The following is a 17,500-nucleotide window of genomic DNA, read 5'->3' as shown; positions in this document are numbered from 1 at the left end:
TGTGTGTACCTGTGTATTAGGTGTGAGGTGTGTGTACCTGTGTATTAGGTGTGATGAGGTGTGTATTAAGTGTGAGGTGTGTATTAGGTGTGAGGTGTGTGTACCTGTGTATTAGATGTGTGTACCTGTGTATTAGGTGTGAGGTGTGTGTACCTGTGTATTAGGTGTGTAGGTGTGTGTACCTGTGTATCAGGTGTGAGGTGTGTATAGTGTATACCTGTGTATTAGGTGTGAGATGTGTGTACCTGTGTATTAGGTGTGTATTAGGTGTGTATTAGGTGTGAGGTGTGTGTACCTGTGTATTATGTGTGAGGTGTGTATTAGGTGTGAGGTGTGTGTACCTGTGCATTAGGTGTGAGGTGTGTGTACCTGTGTATTATGTGTGAGGAGTGTATTAGGTGTGAGGTGTGTGTACCTGTGCATTAGGTGTGAGGTATGTGTACCTGTGTATTAGGTGTGAGGTGTGTATTAGGTGTGAGGTGTGTGTATCCTGTGTATTAGGTGTGATGAGGTGTGTATTAAGTGTGAGGTGTGTATTAGGTGTGAGGTGTGTGTACCTGTGTATTAGATGTGTGTACCTGTGTATTAGGTGTGAGGTGTGTGTACCTGTGTATTAGGTGTGAGGTGTGTGTACCTGCGTATTAGGTGTGTATTAGGTGTGTAGGTGTGTGTACCTGTGTATCAGGTGTGAGGTGTGTGTACCTGTGTATTAGGTGTGTATTAGGTGTGTATTAGGTGTGTGTACCTGTTTATTAGGTGTGAGGTGTGTATTAGGTGTGAGGTGTGTATTAGGTGTGAGGTGTGTGTACCTGTGTATTAGGTGTGTGTACCTGTGTATTAGATGTGAGGTGTGTATTAGGTGTGTGTACCTGTGTATTAGGTGTGTAGGTGTGTATTAGGTGTGAGATGTGTATTAGGTGTGAGGTGTGTATTAGGTGTGTGTACCTGTGTTTAAGGTGTGAGGTGTGTATTAGGTGTGTTACTGTGTATTAGATGTGAGGTGTGTATTAGATGTGAGGTGTGTATTAGATGTGTGTACCTGTGCATTAGGTGTGAGGTGTGTGTACCTGTGTATTAGGTGTAAGGTGTGTATTAGGTGTGTATTAGGTGTGAGGTGTGTGTACCTGTGTATCAGGTGTGTGTACCTGTGTATTAGGTGTGCGGTGTGTGTACCTGTGTATTAGGTGTGAGGTGTGTGCACCTGTGTATTAGGTGTATACCTGTGTATTAGGTGTGTACCTGTGTATTAGGTGTGTACCTGTGTATTAGGTGTGTAGGTGTGTGTACCTGTGTATTAGGTGTGTATTAGGTGTGTATTAGGTGTGTGTACCTGTTTATTAGGTGTGAGGTGTGTATTAGGTGTGAGGTGTGTATTAGGTGTGAGGTGTGTGTACCTGTGTATTAGGTGTGTGTACCTGTGTATTAGATGTGAGGTGTGTATTAGGTGTGTGTACCTGTGTATTAGGTGTGTAGGTGTGTATTAGGTGTGAGATGTGTATTAGGTGTGAGGTGTGTATTAGGTGTGTGTACCTGTGTTTAAGGTGTGAGGTGTGTATTAGGTGTGTTACTGTGTATTAGATGTGAGGTGTGTATTAGATGTGAGGTGTGTATTAGATGTGTGTACCTGTGCATTAGGTGTGAGGTGTGTGTACCTGTGTATTAGGTGTAAGGTGTGTATTAGGTGTGTATTAGGTGTGAGGTGTGTGTACCTGTGTATCAGGTGTGTGTACCTGTGTATTAGGTGTGCGGTGTGTGTACCTGTGTATTAGGTGTGAGGTGTGTGCACCTGTGTATTAGGTGTATACCTGTGTATTAGGTGTGTACCTGTGTATTAGGTGTGTACCTGTGTATTAGGTGTGTAGGTGTGTGTACCTGTGTATTAGGTGTATACCTGTGTATTAGGTGTGTGTACCTGTGTATTAGGTGTATACCTGTGTATTAGGTGTGTACCTGTGTATTAGGTGTGTAGGTGTGTGTACCTGTGTACCTGTGTATTAGGTGTGTGTACCTGTGCTGCAGCTCCTGTACTTGTGGTTGTGTCCGTGCAGCAGGAGGCTGAACACCAACATGAGGATCATGATCAGACCAATCAGAGACAGGACCAACAGGAACCACCACTCCTCATAGAAGGGACGGTCCCACAGAGCTACGGACAAGACATATCACTGTTATGAAGGCATTTATATCCAGTCTGGAGACATATCACTGTTATGAAGGCCTTTATAACCAGTCTGGAGACATATCACTGTTATGAAGGCCTTTATAACCAGTCTGGAGACATATCACTGTTATGAAGGCCTTTATAACAAGTATGGAGACATATCACTGTTATGAAGGCCTTTATAACAAGTCTGGAGACATATCACTGTTATGAAGGCCTTAATAACCAGTCTGGAGACAGGATGAAAGACATATCATAGTTATGAAGGCCTTTATAACCAGTCTGGAGACATATCACTGTTATGAAGGCCTTTATAACCAGTCTGGAGACATATCACTGTTATGAAGGCCTTTATAACCAGTCTGGAGACAGGATGGAGACATATCACTGTTATGAAGGCCTTTATAACCAGTCTGGAGACAGGATGGAGACATATCACTGTTATGGAGGCCTTTATAACCAGTCTGGAGACAGGATGGAGACATATCACTGTTATGAAGGCCTTTATAACCAGTCTGGAGACATATCACTGTTATGGAGGCCTTTATAACCAGTCTGGAGACATAATGGGAGACATATCACTGTTATGGAGGCCTTTATAACCAGTCTGGTGACAGGATGGATACATATCACTGTTATGAAGGCCTTTATAACCAGTCTGGAGACATATCACTGTTATGAAGGCCTTTATAACCATTCTGGAGACATATCACTGTTATGAAGGCCTTTATAACCAGTCTGGAGACATATCACTGTTATGAAGGCCTTTATAACCAGTCTGGAGACATATCACTGTTATGGTGGCCTTTATAACCAGTCTGGAGAGAGGATGGGAGACATATCACTGTTATGAAGGCCTTTATAACCAGTCTGGAGACATATCACTGTTATGAAGGCCTTTATAACCAGTCTGGAGACAGGATGGGAGACATATCACTGTTATGAAGTTCTTTACACCCAGTCTGGAGACATATCATTGTTATGAAGGCCTTTATAACCAGTCTGGAGACATATCACTGTTATGAAGGCCTTTATAACCAGTCTGGAGACAGGATGGGAGACATATCACTGTTATGGAGGCCTTTATAACCAGTCTGGAGACATATCACTGTTATGAAGGCCTTTATAACCAGTCTGGAGACATATCATTGTTATGAAGGCCTTTATAACCAGTCTGGAGACATATCACTGTTATGAAGGCCTTTATAACCAGTCTGGAGACATATCACTGTTATGAAGGCCTTTATAACCAGTCTGGTGACATATCACTGTTATGATGGCCTTTATAACCAGTCTGGAGACATATCACTGTTATGAAGGCCTTTATAACCAGTCTGGAGACAGGATGGAGACATATCACTGTTATGAAGGCCTTTATAACCAGTCTGGTGACATATCACTGTTATGATGGCCTTTATAACCAGTCTGGAGACATATCACTGTTATGGAGGCCTTTATAACCAGTCTGGAGACAGGATGGAGACATATCACTGTTATGAAGGCCTTTATAACCAGTCTGGTGACATATCACTGTTATGAAGGCCTTTATAACCAGTCTGGAGACATATCACTGTTATGACGGCCTTTATAACCAGTCTGGAGACATGTCACTGTTATGAAGGCCTTTATAACCAGTCTGGAGACATATCACTGTTATTGAGGCCTTCATAACCAGTCTGGAGACATATCACTGTTATGAAGGCCTTTATAACCAGTCTGGAGACATATCACTGTTATGAAGGCCTTTATAACCAGTCTGGAGACATATCACTGTTATGAAGGCCTTTATAACCAGTCTGGAGACATATCACTGTTATGGAGGCCTTTATAACCAGTCTGGAGACATATCACTGTTATGGAGGCCTTTATAACCAGTCTGGAGACAGGATGGAGACATATCACTGTTATGAAGGCCTTTATAACCAGCCTGGAGACATATCACTTTTATGAAGGCCTTTATAACCAGTCTGGAGACATATCACTGTTATGAAGGCCTTTATAACCAGTCTGGTGACATATCACTGTTATGAAGGCCTTTATAACCAGTCTGGAGACAGGATGAAAGACATATCACCGTTATGAAGGCCTTTATAACCAGTCTGGTGACAGGATGGCGATATATCACTGTTATGAAGGCCTTTATAACTAGTCTGGAGACATATCACTGTTATGAAGGCCTTTAGAACCAGTCTGGAGACAAGATGCTGTTGATACTGTTACAGCTGGAGCTGCTTCAGTCTGACACTAGATGGCAGCACAGTGTTAACACAGAGACTGTGTTACTGTGTCTGTGTCTGTGCGTGTGTGTGTGTGTGTGTGTGTGTGTGTGTTTACCAGCGAGCGCGGTGGACGGCGTGCTGGGTTCCCCATAACCGTAGCGATTGACAGCGATGACACGGAACTCATATCCGACCCCTGACCTCAGACGGTCCATCTCCACGGTTACTGACCTACTGCTGGGGGGGAGGAGCCTGACAAACGAGTCCCACATCCCTTCATCTGAAGAGCGAGAGAGAGACGGGGAAGAGAGAGAGGGGGGAAGAGTGAGAGGGAGAGAGGAGGGTAGAGAGAGAATGAAAAAGGAAGTGTAAATATCATAGGAAAGATAGGAGAGAAAAGAGAGAAGGAGACACCACACACACACACACACACACACACACACACACCACATACACCACGGACACACATTTGCTTGCTCACCTGAGGGACGAGCCTCGATGATGTAACCTATGACAGGTCCCGCCCCCGCGTCTCCCTCCGACCAATGAATGGTCAGCGCCGAGGAGGACTTGGTGACTGACATCTCCATGGGCGAACCAGGGGTGCCTGGGGGAGAGAGGGAGGAGCCATTCAGACCATATAAAAACACAGAGACCTGTAGATGTTGGGGATGTTGTTGTGTATAGCAGGTCTGGAGCTGAACACACATAAACCTAACACACTTAACACACACTTCACATACACACACTACTCACACACTTCACATACACACACACCTCACACACTTCACATACACACACACCTCACACACTTCACATACACACACACCTCACACACTTCACATACACACACACCTCACACACTTCACATACACACACACCTCACACACTTCACATACACACACACCTCACACACTTCACATACACACACACCTCACACACTTCACATACACACACACCTCACACACTTCACATACACACACACCTCACACACTTCACATACACACACACCTCACACACTTCACATACACACACACCTCACACACTTCACATACACACACACCTCACACACTTCACATACACACACACCTCACACACTTCACATACACACACACCTCACACACTTCACATACACACACCTCACACACTTCACATACACACACACCTCACACACTTCACATACACACACACCTCACACACTTCACATACACACACACACCTCACACACTTCACATACACACACACCTCACACACTTCACATACACACACACACCTCACACACTTCACATACACACACACCTCACACACTTCACATACACACACACCTCACACACTTCACATACACACACACCTCACACACTTCACATACACACACACCTCACACACTTCACATACACACACACCTCACACACTTCACATACACACACACCTCACACACTTCACATACACACACACCTCACACACTTCACATACACACACACCTCACACACTTCACATACACACACACCACACACACTTCACATACACACACACCACACACACTTCACATACACACACACCTCACACACTTCACATACACACACACCTCACACACTTCACATACACACACACCTCACACACTTCACATACACACACACACCTCACACACTTCACATACACACACACCTCACACACTTCACATACACACACACCTCACACACTTCACATACACACACACCACAGATGGCGATATCAGATGGCGCCGAAGAACATGGCTGACGGTTTTTTATATATATTTTTTTCTCCGCCTCAAACCAATTGTACTATTTTTTTTATTTAAATTTGCGTTTTGTGTAACTTATTTTTTAACTTATTTTTGTACATAATGTTGCTGCTACCGTCTCCTATCACCGAAAATACCTTCTGGACATCAGGAGATTACTCACCGCGGACTGGAATAAACGTTTTCCTTTAACGAGTGAGAAGGATTTCCTGCTTTCACCGGAACAGGCCCAGATCCACGCCTTTCACTGGGAACAGGCCCAGATCCACGCCTTTCACTGGAACAGGCCCAGATCCGCACCTTTCACTGGAACAGGCCCAGATCCACGCCTTTCACTGGAACAGGCCCATATCCACGCCTTTCACTGGGAACAGGCCCAGATCCACACCTTTCACTGGAACAGGCCCAGATCCACGGCTTTCACTGGAACAGGCCCGGATCCACGCCTTTCACTGGAACAGGCCCAGATCCACACCTTTCACTGGAACAGGCCCAGATCCACGCCTTTCACGGGAACAGGCCCAGATCCACGCCTTTCACGGGAACAGGCCCAGATCCACACCTTTCACCGGAACAGGCCCAGATCCACGCCTTTCACTGGAACAGGCCCAGATCCACGCCTTTCACTGGAACAGGCCCAGATCCACACCTTTCACCGGAACAGGCCCAGATCCACACCTTTCACCAGAACAGGCCCAGATCCACGCCTTTCACTGGAACAGGCCCAGATCCACGGCTTTCACTGGAACAGGCCCAGATCCACGCCTTTCACTGGAACAGGCCCAGATCCACGGCTTTCACTGGAACAGGCCCAGATCCACGCCTTTCACTGGAACAGGCCCAGATCCACGCCTTTCACTGGAACAGGCCCAGATCCACGCCTTTCACGGGAACAGGCCCAGGTCCACGCTTTTCACTGGAACAGGCCCAGATCCACGCCTTTCACGGGAACAGGCCCAGATCCACGCCTTTCACGGGAATAGGCCCAGATCCACACCTTTCACCGGAACAGGCCCAGATCCACACCTTTCACTAGAACAGGCCCAGATCCACGCCTTTCACTGGAACAGGCCCAGATCCACGCCTTTCACTGGAACAGGCCCAGATCCACGCCTTTCACTGGAACAGGCCCAGATCCTCGCCTTTCACTGGAACAGGCCCAGATCCACGCCTTTCACTGGAACAGGCCCAGATCCACGCCTTTCACTGGAACAGGCCCAGATCCACGCCTTTTGCGTGAAGAAAAGATGCCGCGAAAAGGGGCAGCAGATCCTTCTGAGAATCCGGAGGCGAGCGAGTAAACTCCCACTGCCTTCCATTCTTCTTGCCAACGTGCAATCATAGGAAAATAAAATTGATGGTCTGCGATTAAAATGATCCTACCAACGGGACGTTAGAAACTGTAACATCTTATGTTTCACCGAGACGTGGCTGAACGACGATACGGACAATATAGAGCTGGCGGGATTTCCCATGAACCGGCGGAACAGACACGCTACCTGTCGTGGAAATTTCCTCTATTTACCAAATCATGAGCGCAAACCACAACACAAGTCAGAGTTAGTTATCAAAGTCCATCTTTAATTATATGAGCTCTATCACAACCCTGTGACTCTCAGGCAATTCAGTGTCTAATCAATGAATTCTCTGAGAGCCCCTTCTACATTGCAACTGAGATCCTTTAATAGCAAAGAACACACATAGTCAGAGAGCATAGACATAATAAATCGTTCAGCTTTGTCTCCTTACTCAAACCCTAGAACCATAAACCAATCCTCCATATCAACAGGTATATATCAAATTGTCATTTAGATACAACCAACTCTAAATACAACCAATCCTGGACAAGCTCACGGAGAGCATAGAATGATTCCAGACACTGTCATCCTCCTTTCCCCGATGGGAAAAGTAGGGAGTGACTGGCACACAGACACAGTGGAGCAAAATATATGTTTACCCATGATGACACTTTGACCTCTCCCCTCTCTGCGGCCCATGCAACTTAGTCTTGACATAGAACAGATAACTGCAACCCCGCCACAATATTATACCAAAATAACATTCTTGATGAGAAGTAACTTACAAACATATGATGAATATAAAACCTCTTACCCATGTTACCCACCAATTCTGATTATTCCCCAACATACCTCTGGTAAGACGAGGGGGGTGTGTATTTTTGTCAAAACAGCTGGTGCGCGATGTCTAATATCAAAGAAGTCTCAAGGTATTGCTCGCCTGAGGTAGAGAACCTCATGATAAGCTGTAGACCACACTATCTACCCAGAGTGTTCTCATCTGTGCATATTGTAGCCGTCTATTTACCACCACAAAGCGAAGCTGGCACTAAGACAGCTCTCAACCAACTCTATAAGGCCATAAGCAAACAAGAAAATGCTCGCCCAGAAGCAGCGCTCCTAGTGGCCGGGGACTTTACTGCAGGCAAACTTAAATCAGTTTTACCAAATTTTTACCAGCATGTCACATGTGCAACCAGGGGAAATAAACATCCTAGACCACCTTTACTCCACACACAGAGAAGCTCAGCAAATCTGACCATAATTCTATCCTCCTAATTCCTGTTTACAAGCATCCTGTTTACAATTGAGGAATATACCACCTCAGTCATTGGCTTCATCAATAAATGCATTGATGACGTCGTCCCCACAGTGACTGTACGTACATATCCCAACCAGAAGCCATGGATTACAGGCAACATCCACATAAAGGCTAGAACTTTCAAGGATCGGGAGACTAATCCGGACGCTTATAAAAAATCCCGCTATGCCCTCAGATGAACCATCAAACAAGCAAAGCGTCAATACAGGATAAAGATTGAATCCTACTACACCAGCTCTGACGCTCGTCAGATGTGGCAGGGCTTGAAAACTATTACAGACTACAAAGAGAAACCCTGACGCGACCTGCCCATTGACGCGAGCCTACCAGACGAGCCAAATGCCTTTTATGCTTGCTTCAAGGCAAGCAACACTGAAGCATGCACGAGACCACCAGCTGTTCTGGATGACTGTGTGATAATGCTTTCGGTAGTCGATGTGAACAAAACCTTTAAACAGGTCAACATTTACAAAGATACTGGGCCAGACAGATTACCAGGACCTGTACTCAAAGCATGCGCTGACCAACTGTCAAGTGTCTTCACTGACATTTTTCCCTGACAGAGTCTGTAATGCCTACATGTTTCAAACAGACCAACACAGTCCCTGTGCCCAAGGAAGCGAAGGGAACCTGCCTAAATGATTACCGCCCCATGGGACTCATGTCGGTAGCCATGAAGTGCTTTGAATGGCTGATCATGGCTCACATCAACAGCATCCTCCCGGACACCCTAGACCCAATCCAATTCGCATTCCGCCCCAACAGATCCACAGATGCACTCCACACTGCCCTTTCTCACCTGGACAAAAGGAACACCTCTGTGAGAATGCTGTTCATTGACTACAACTCAGCGTTCAACACCATAGTGCCCACGAAGCACATCACTAAGCTAAGGACTCTGGGATTAAACACCTCCCTCTGCAACTGGATCTTGGACTAAAAATATTTGGCATGGGTCCCCAGATCCTCAAAAGGTTCTACAGCTGCACCATCGAGAGCATCTTGACCCGTTGCATCACCGCCTGGTATGGCAACTGCTCTGCATCTGACCGTAAGGCGCTACACAGGGTAGTGAGAACGGCCCAGTACATCACTGGGGCCAAACTTCCTGCCATCCAGGACCTATATAATAGGTGGTGTCAGAGGAAGGCCCCAAAAATTGTCAGAGACTCCAGTCAAACAAGGTACCGGAGCGCCAAGTCAAGGACCAAAAGGCTCCTCAACAGCTTCTACCCCCAAGCCATAAGACTGCTGAACAATTCATAAAATCGCCATCGGACAATTTACATTGACTCCTCCCCTTTTCTACACTGCTGCTACCTGCTGTTTATTATCTATGCAGAGTCACTTCACCCCTACCTTTAACCTGTACCCCCGCACACCACCGCACGCTGTGCCGGTGCCCCCTGTATGTAGCCTTCCATTGTGTAGGTGTGTATATAGCCTGGTTATTGTGTAGGTGTGTATATAGCCTGGTTATTCTTATTGTGTTACTTTTTATTAGTACTTTTAATTCTAGTCTACTTCTTCTTCTTGAACTGCACCGTTGGTTAAGGGCTTGTAAGTAAAGCATTTCACGGTGAAGTCTACACTTGTTGTATTCAGCATTTCACGGTGAAGTCTACACTTGTTGTATTCGGCGCATGTTTGATTTGATACACACTACACACACCTCACACACTACACAACACACTTCTCACACACTACACACACCTCACACACTTCACACAACTCCCACACCTATACACTACACTCACACACCTCACACACCTCACACACTACACACACATCTCACACACCTCACACACATCTCACACACCTCACACACCTCACACACTACACACACCTCACACACCTACACACTACACTCATACACCTCACACACGACACTCACACACCTCAAACACCTAACACACTACACACACACACCTCACACACTACACACACACACACTCTCACACCTCACATATTACACACACACACACCTCACACACTACACACACCTCACACACACATCTCACACACTACAAATACACCTCACACACTAAACACACTCACCTCACACACAACACACACACACACCTCACACAATGTACACACACACCTCTCACACACACCTCACACACTACACACACACACTCTCACACTATACACACATACCTCTCACACACACCTCACACACTCACCTCACACACAACACACACACACCTCACACACCTCACACACTATACACACACACCTCTCACACACACCTCACACACACCTCACACACACACCTCACACACCATACACACACCTAACCCCCCCCCCCCCCCTCTCCTTACCCTGTAGAGGCTGTGAGGTGACGTTACAGTGGGCAGCAGGTCCGTAGCTGACTGTTCTGGCCTGGACACTGAACCTGTAGATTACTCCTTTAGTCAGGTCTCTGACCTTCAACCAACGCTGCCAGCTACCCTTCACCTCCACCGTCACCACCCGACTCACACCTAGACACACACACACACACACACACACACACACACACACACACACACACACACACGCACGCATGCACACACACTCATTAAAACATGTATAGATATACAAACACCATTAAACACCATTAAACACCATTAAACACCAATAAACACCATTAATCACCATTAAACACCATTAAACACCACTAAACACCACTAAACACCATTAATCACCATTAAACACCACTAAACACCATTAAACACCATTAAACACCACTAAACACCACTAAACACCATTAATCACCACTAAACACCACTAAACACCATTAATCACCATTAAACACCATTAAACACCCCTAAACACCATTAAACACCACTAAACACCATTAATCACCATTAAACACCATTAAACACCACTAAACACCACTAAACACCACTAAACACCATTAAACACCATTAAACACCATTAAACACCACTAAACACCATTAAACACTACTAAACACCACTAAACACCATTAATCACCATTAAACACCACTAAACACCACTAAACACCATTAATCACCATTAAACACCATTAAACACCCCTAAACACCATCAAACACCACTAAACACAATTAAACACCATTAAACACCACTAAACACCACTAAACACCATTAATCACCATTAAACACCAATAAACACCATTAAACACCATTAAACACCATTAAACACCACTAAACACCATTAAACACCATTAAACACCATTAAACACCACTAAACACCATTAAACACCATTAAACACCACTAAACACCATTAAACACCACTAAACACCATTAAACGCCATTAAAACAACCACAAAACACCATTAAACACAATTAAACACCATTAAACACCATTAAACACCACTAAACACCATTAAACACCATTAAACACCATTAAACACCACTAAACACCATTAAACACCACTAAACACCACTAAACACCACTAAACAACTTGTTTTGTTTGTCAGCAACATTTTCCTCTTTACCATCAAGTCAAGACAGACGCAGAAACTGGTGTGTGTGTTGTTAGGTGTGTGTGTGTGTTGTTAGGTGTGTGAGTGTGTTGTTAGGTGTGTGTGTGTTGTTAGGTGTGTGTGTGTTGGTAGGTATGTGAGTGTGTTGTTAGGTGTGTGTGTGTTGTTAGGTGTGTGTGTGTTGCTAGGCGTGTGTGTGTGTGTGTGTGTTGTTAGGCGTGTGAGTGTGTGTGTGTGTGTTTTTAGGTGTGTGTGTGTTGCTAGGTGTGTGTGTGTGTTGTTAGGTGTGTGTTTGTTGCTAGGTGTGTGTGTGTTGCTAGGTGTGTGTGTGTTGGTAGGCGTGTGAGTGTGTGTTAGGTGTGTGTGTTGCTAGGTGTGTGTGTGTGTGTTAGGCGTGTGAGTGTGTGTTAGGTGTGTGTGTGTTGTTAGGTGTGTGTGTGTTAGTTACCCTGTACAGGCTATGTGTGTTGTTAGGTGTGTGTGTGTTGCTAGGTGTGTGAGTGTGTTGTTAGGTGTGTGAGTGTGTTGTTAGGTGTGTGAGTGTGTTGTTAGGTGTGTGTGTGTTGTTAGGTGTGTGTGTGTTGCTAGGCGTGTGTGTGTGTGTTTTTAGGTGTGTGAGTGTGTTGTTAGGTGTGTGTGTGTTGTTAGGTGTGTGTGTGTTGATAGGCGTGTGTGTGTGTGTGTGTGTTGTTAGGCGTGTGAGTGTGTGTGTGTGTGTTTTTAGGTGTGTGTGTGTTGCTAGGTGTGTGTGTGTTGTTAGGTGTGTGTTTGTTGCTAGGTGTGTGTGTGTTGCTAGGTGTGTGTGTGTTGGTAGGCGTGTGAGTGTGTGTTAGGTGTGTGTGTTGCTAGGTGTGTGTGTGTGTGTTAGGCGTGTGAGTGTGTGTTAGGTGTGTGTGTGTTGTTAGGTGTGTGTGTGTTAGTTACCCTGTACAGGCTATGTGTGTTGTTAGGTGTGTGTGTGTTGCTAGGTGTGTGTGTGTGTTAGTTACCCTGTACAGGCTGTGTGGGTTGGTAGACCACTCTGTACCCCTCCACTACCCCGTTAGAAGCGCTGGGCGCCCCCCAGGAGACGTTGACACTCCATCCTGTCACCTCCGAAAACGACAGGAAACTAGGCTGGCTGGGGGCTGGGGAGGGGGGAGAGGTTACACAGGTCATCATTACATTACATACCATCTAGATGTTCTACTTTAATAACACAGACCTGGGATCAGATACTATTAGATGTGTGTGTAAACTATCAGTGTCTGCTTTAGACAGAGCAGACCTGGGATCAGATTCTATTAGATATGTGTGTAAACTATCAGTGTCCGCTTTAGACAGAGCAGACCTGGGATCAGATTCTATTAGATATGTGTGTAAACTATCAGTGTCTGCTTTAGACAGAGCAGACCTGGGATCAGATTCTATTAGATGAGTGTGTGTAAACTCACAGCTTTAGACAGTCTGGGGGCTCTTCTATTCCTTCCATTACAACAGGCTCCATCATTATCAAGCCCAGATAAAGATTTTTCATCGATTTCAAATCATATTTGAAGCTAGGTCTAACACATACGCATCCCAGGGTTAACTGGGTGGTTAGGGGTTAGAGGTTAGGGAACCTACCAGCCTGTAGAGTCTTGGCCTCCCGGGGTTAGAGGTTAGGGGTTAGAGGTTAGGGAACCTACCGGCCTGTAGGGTCTTGGCCTCCCGGGGTTAGAGGTTAGGGAACCTACCGGCCTGTAGGGTCTTGGCTTCCCGGGGTTAGAGGTTAGGGGTTAGAGGTTAGGGAACCTACCGGCCTGTAGGGTCTTGGCCTCCCGGGGTTAGAGGTTAGGGAACCTACCGGCCTGTAGGGTCTTGGCTTCCCGGGGTTAAAGGTTAGGGGTTAGAGGTTAGGGAACCTACCAGCCTGTAGGGTCTTGGCGCCCCGGGGTTAGAGGTTAGGGGTTAGAGGTTAGGGAACCTACCGGCCTGTAGGGTCTTGGCGCCCCGGGGTTAGAGGTTAGGGGTTAGAGGTTAGGGAACCTACCGGCCTGTAGTGTCTTGGCCTCCCGGGGTTAGAGGTTAGGGGTTAGAGGTTAGGGAACCTACCAGCCTGTAGGGTCTTGGCGCCCCGGGGTTCGCTGGGCGGGCCGTCTCCAGCCACGTTGAAGGCAGACAGCGTGACGAGGTAGGACGTGTAACACGTGAGGTTGACCAGACGAACACGCGTGTCAGGAACAAACACCACCGTCACCTTCTCTGTCTCGTTCTGTCTGTCCCCCTGCCAGTAGTGGATCTGATCAGGAAGAAGTCGCACACAGGAAGTGAAGTGAGACCCATTTTCTACTGAGACAATGGTTCCTTTCGGACTCATAACCCTTGTACCCTGAAGGGTACACATGCTCAATATTCTGCTGTTGACTTGACTTCTGATGTGTTGACCTGATGTACCCATCAGAATGATGTTGTGATGTATTCTCTATAACAACATGACCTGATGTACCCATCAGAATGATGTTGTGATGTATTCTCTAACATCTCTACCTCTCCCTCTCCTCTCCATCTCTCCCCTTCTCTCTCTCCTCTCCATCTCTCTACCTTCTCTCTCCTCCTCTCCATCTCTCCCCTTCTCTCTCTCCTCTCCATCTCTCCCCTGCTCTCTCTCCTCTCCATCTCTCCATCTCTCTCCTCTCCATCTCTCCCCTTCTCTCTCTCCTCTCCATCTCTCCTCTTCTCTCTCCATCTCTCTCCTCTCCATCTCTCCCTTCTCCCTCTCCTCTCCATCTCTCCCCTTCTCTCTCTCCTCTCCATCTCTCCCCTTCTCTCTCCTCTCCATCTCTCCCCTTTCTCCCTCCCTCTCCATCTCTCTCTCTCCTCTCCATCTCTCCCCTTCTCTCTCTCCTCTCCATCTCTCTACCTTCTCTCTCTCCTCTCCATCTCTCCCCTTCTCTCTCTCCTCTCCATCTCTCCCCTGCTCTCTCTCCTCTCCATCTCTCCATCTCTCTCCTCTCCATCCTCCCCTTCTCTCTCTCCTCTCCATCTCTCCCCTTCTCCCTCTCCTCTCCATCTCTCCATCTCTCTCCTCTCCATCTCTCCCCTTCTCTCTCTCCTCTCCATCTCTCCCCTTCTCCCTCTCCATCTCTCCCCTTCTCTCTCTCCTCTCCATCTCTCTCCTTTCCCTCTCCATCTCTCCATCTCTCTCCTCTCCATCTCTCCCCTTCTCTCTCTCCTCTCCATCTCTCCATCTCTCTCCTCTCCATCTCTCCCCTTCTCTCCCTTCTCCGTTCCTCTCCATCTCTCCATCTCTCTCCTCTCCTCTCTCCATCTCTCTCCTCTCCATCTCTCCCCTTCTCCCTCTCCTCTCCATCTCTCCATCTCTCTCCTCTCCTCTCTCCCCTTCTCCCTCTCCATCTCTCCATCTCTCTCCTCTCCATCTCTCCCCTTCTCTCTCTCCTCTCCATCTCTCCCCTTCTCCCTCTCCTCTCCATCTCTCCCCTTCTCTCTCTCCTCTCCATCTCTCCCCTTCTCTCTCTCCTCTCCATCTCTCCCCTTCTCTCTCTCCTCTCCATCTCTCCCCCTTCTCTCTCTCCTCTCCATCTCTCCCTCTCCTTCTCCCTCTCCATCTCTCCCCTTCTCCCTCTCCTCTCCATCTCTCCCCTGCTCTCTCTCTCCTCTCCATCTCTCCATCTCTCTCCTCTCCATCTCTCCCCTTCTCTCTCTCCTCTCCATCCTCCCCTGCTCTCTCTCCTCTCCATCTCTCCATCTCTCCATCTCTCTCTCTCCATCTCTCCCCTTCTCTCTCTCCTCTCCATCTCTCCCTTCTCTCTCTCCTCTCCATCTCTCCCCTTCCTCTCTCCTCTCCATCTCTCCCTCTCCCTCTCCTCTCCATCTCTCCCCTTCTCCCTCTCCATCTCTCCCCTTCTCCTCCCCTCTCTCCTCTTCTCTCTCCATCTCTCTCCTCTCCATCTCTCCTCTTCTCTCTCCATCTCTTCCTCTCCATCTCTCCATCTCTCCCCTTCTCTCTCTCCTCTCCATCTCTCCCTCTCCATCTCTCCCCTTCTCCCTCTCCATCTCTCCCCTTCTCCCTCTCCATCTCTCCTCTTCTCTCTCCATCTCTCTCCTCTCTATCTCTCCATCTCTCCCCTTCTCTCTCTCCTCTCCGTCTCTCCCTTCTCCCTCTCTCCTCTTCTCTCTCCATCTCTCTCCTCTCCATCTCTCCCCTTCTCTCTCTCCTCTCCATCTCTCCCTTCTCTCTCCCCTCTCCATCTCTCCCCTTCTCTCTCTCCTCTCCATCTCTCCCCTTCTCCCTCTCCTCTCCATCTCTCTCTCTCCTCCTCTCCATCTCTCCCCTTCTCCATCTCTCCCCTTCTCCCTCTCCTCTCCATCTCTCCCCTTCTCCCTCTCCTCTCCATCTCTTCTCTCTCTCCCCTTCTCTCTCTCCTCTCCATCTCTCCCCTTCTCTCTCTCCTCTCCCATCTCTCCCCTGCTCTCTCTCCTCTCCATCTCTCCATCTCTCTCCTCTCCATCTCTCCCCTTCTCTCTCTCCTCTCCATCTCTCCTCTTCTCTCTCCATCTCTCTCCTCTCCATCTCTCCCCTTCTCCCTCTCCTCTCCATCTCTCCCCTTCTCTCTCTCCTCTCCATCTCTCCCCTTCTCTCTCCTCTCCATCTCTCCCCTTCTCCCTCTCCTCTCCATCTCTCTCTCTCTCCTCTCCATCTCTCCCCTTCTCTCTCTCCTCTCCATCTCTCTACCTTCTCTCTCTCCTCTCCATCTCTCCCCTTCTCTCTCTCCTCTCCATCTCTCCATCTCTCTCCTCTCCATCTCTCCCCTTCTCTCTCTCCTCTCCATCTCTCCCCTTCTCCCTCTCCATCTCTCCCCTTCTCTCTCTCCTCTCCATCTCTCTCCTTCTCCCTCTCCATCTCTCCATCTCTCTCCTCTCCATCTCTCCCCTTCTCTCTCTCCTCTCCATCTCTCCATCTCTCCTCTCCATCTCTCCCCTTCTCCCTCTCCTCTCCATCTCTCCATCTCTCTCCTCTCCATCTCTCCATCTCTCTCCTCTCCATCTCTCCCCTTCTCCCTCTCCTCTCCATCTCTCCACTCTCTCCATCTCTCTCCTCTCCATCTCTCCCCTTCTCCCTCTCCTCTCCATCTCTCCCCTTCTCTCTCTCCTCTCCATCTCTCCCCTTCTCTCTCTCCTCTCCATCTCTCCCCTTCTCTCTCTCTCCTCTCCATCTCTCCCCTTCTCTCTCTCCTCTCCATCTCTCCCTCTCCTTCTCCCTCTCCATCTCTCCCCTTCTCCCTCTCCTCTCCATCTCTCCCCT

General features: G+C 47.6%; 1 protein-coding gene across 1 annotated transcript in view; it reads right to left on the bottom strand.

The window, feature by feature from the left end:
• Positions 1-17,500, bottom strand: part of sdk1b (sidekick cell adhesion molecule 1b) — a 393,224-nt gene that overhangs the window by 6,158 nt on the left and 369,566 nt on the right. Inside the window, 6 exon segments of the mRNA XM_090194773.1 lie at positions 2,009-2,146; positions 4,496-4,660; positions 4,862-4,987; positions 11,086-11,247; positions 13,206-13,343; positions 14,290-14,476. Of these exon segments, the coding sequence (XP_090050899.1) occupies positions 2,009-2,146; positions 4,496-4,660; positions 4,862-4,987; positions 11,086-11,247; positions 13,206-13,343; positions 14,290-14,476 (916 nt within the window).

Source organism: Oncorhynchus mykiss, chromosome 13 (assembly GCF_057628025.1).
Source record: "Oncorhynchus mykiss isolate SJ-2025 chromosome 13, ASM5762802v1, whole genome shotgun sequence".
In the NCBI taxonomy this organism is placed as follows: domain Eukaryota; kingdom Metazoa; phylum Chordata; class Actinopteri; order Salmoniformes; family Salmonidae; genus Oncorhynchus; species Oncorhynchus mykiss.
Note: the sequence above shows the minus strand (reverse complement) of the source record. Positions and strands in the feature narration are given on the sequence as shown.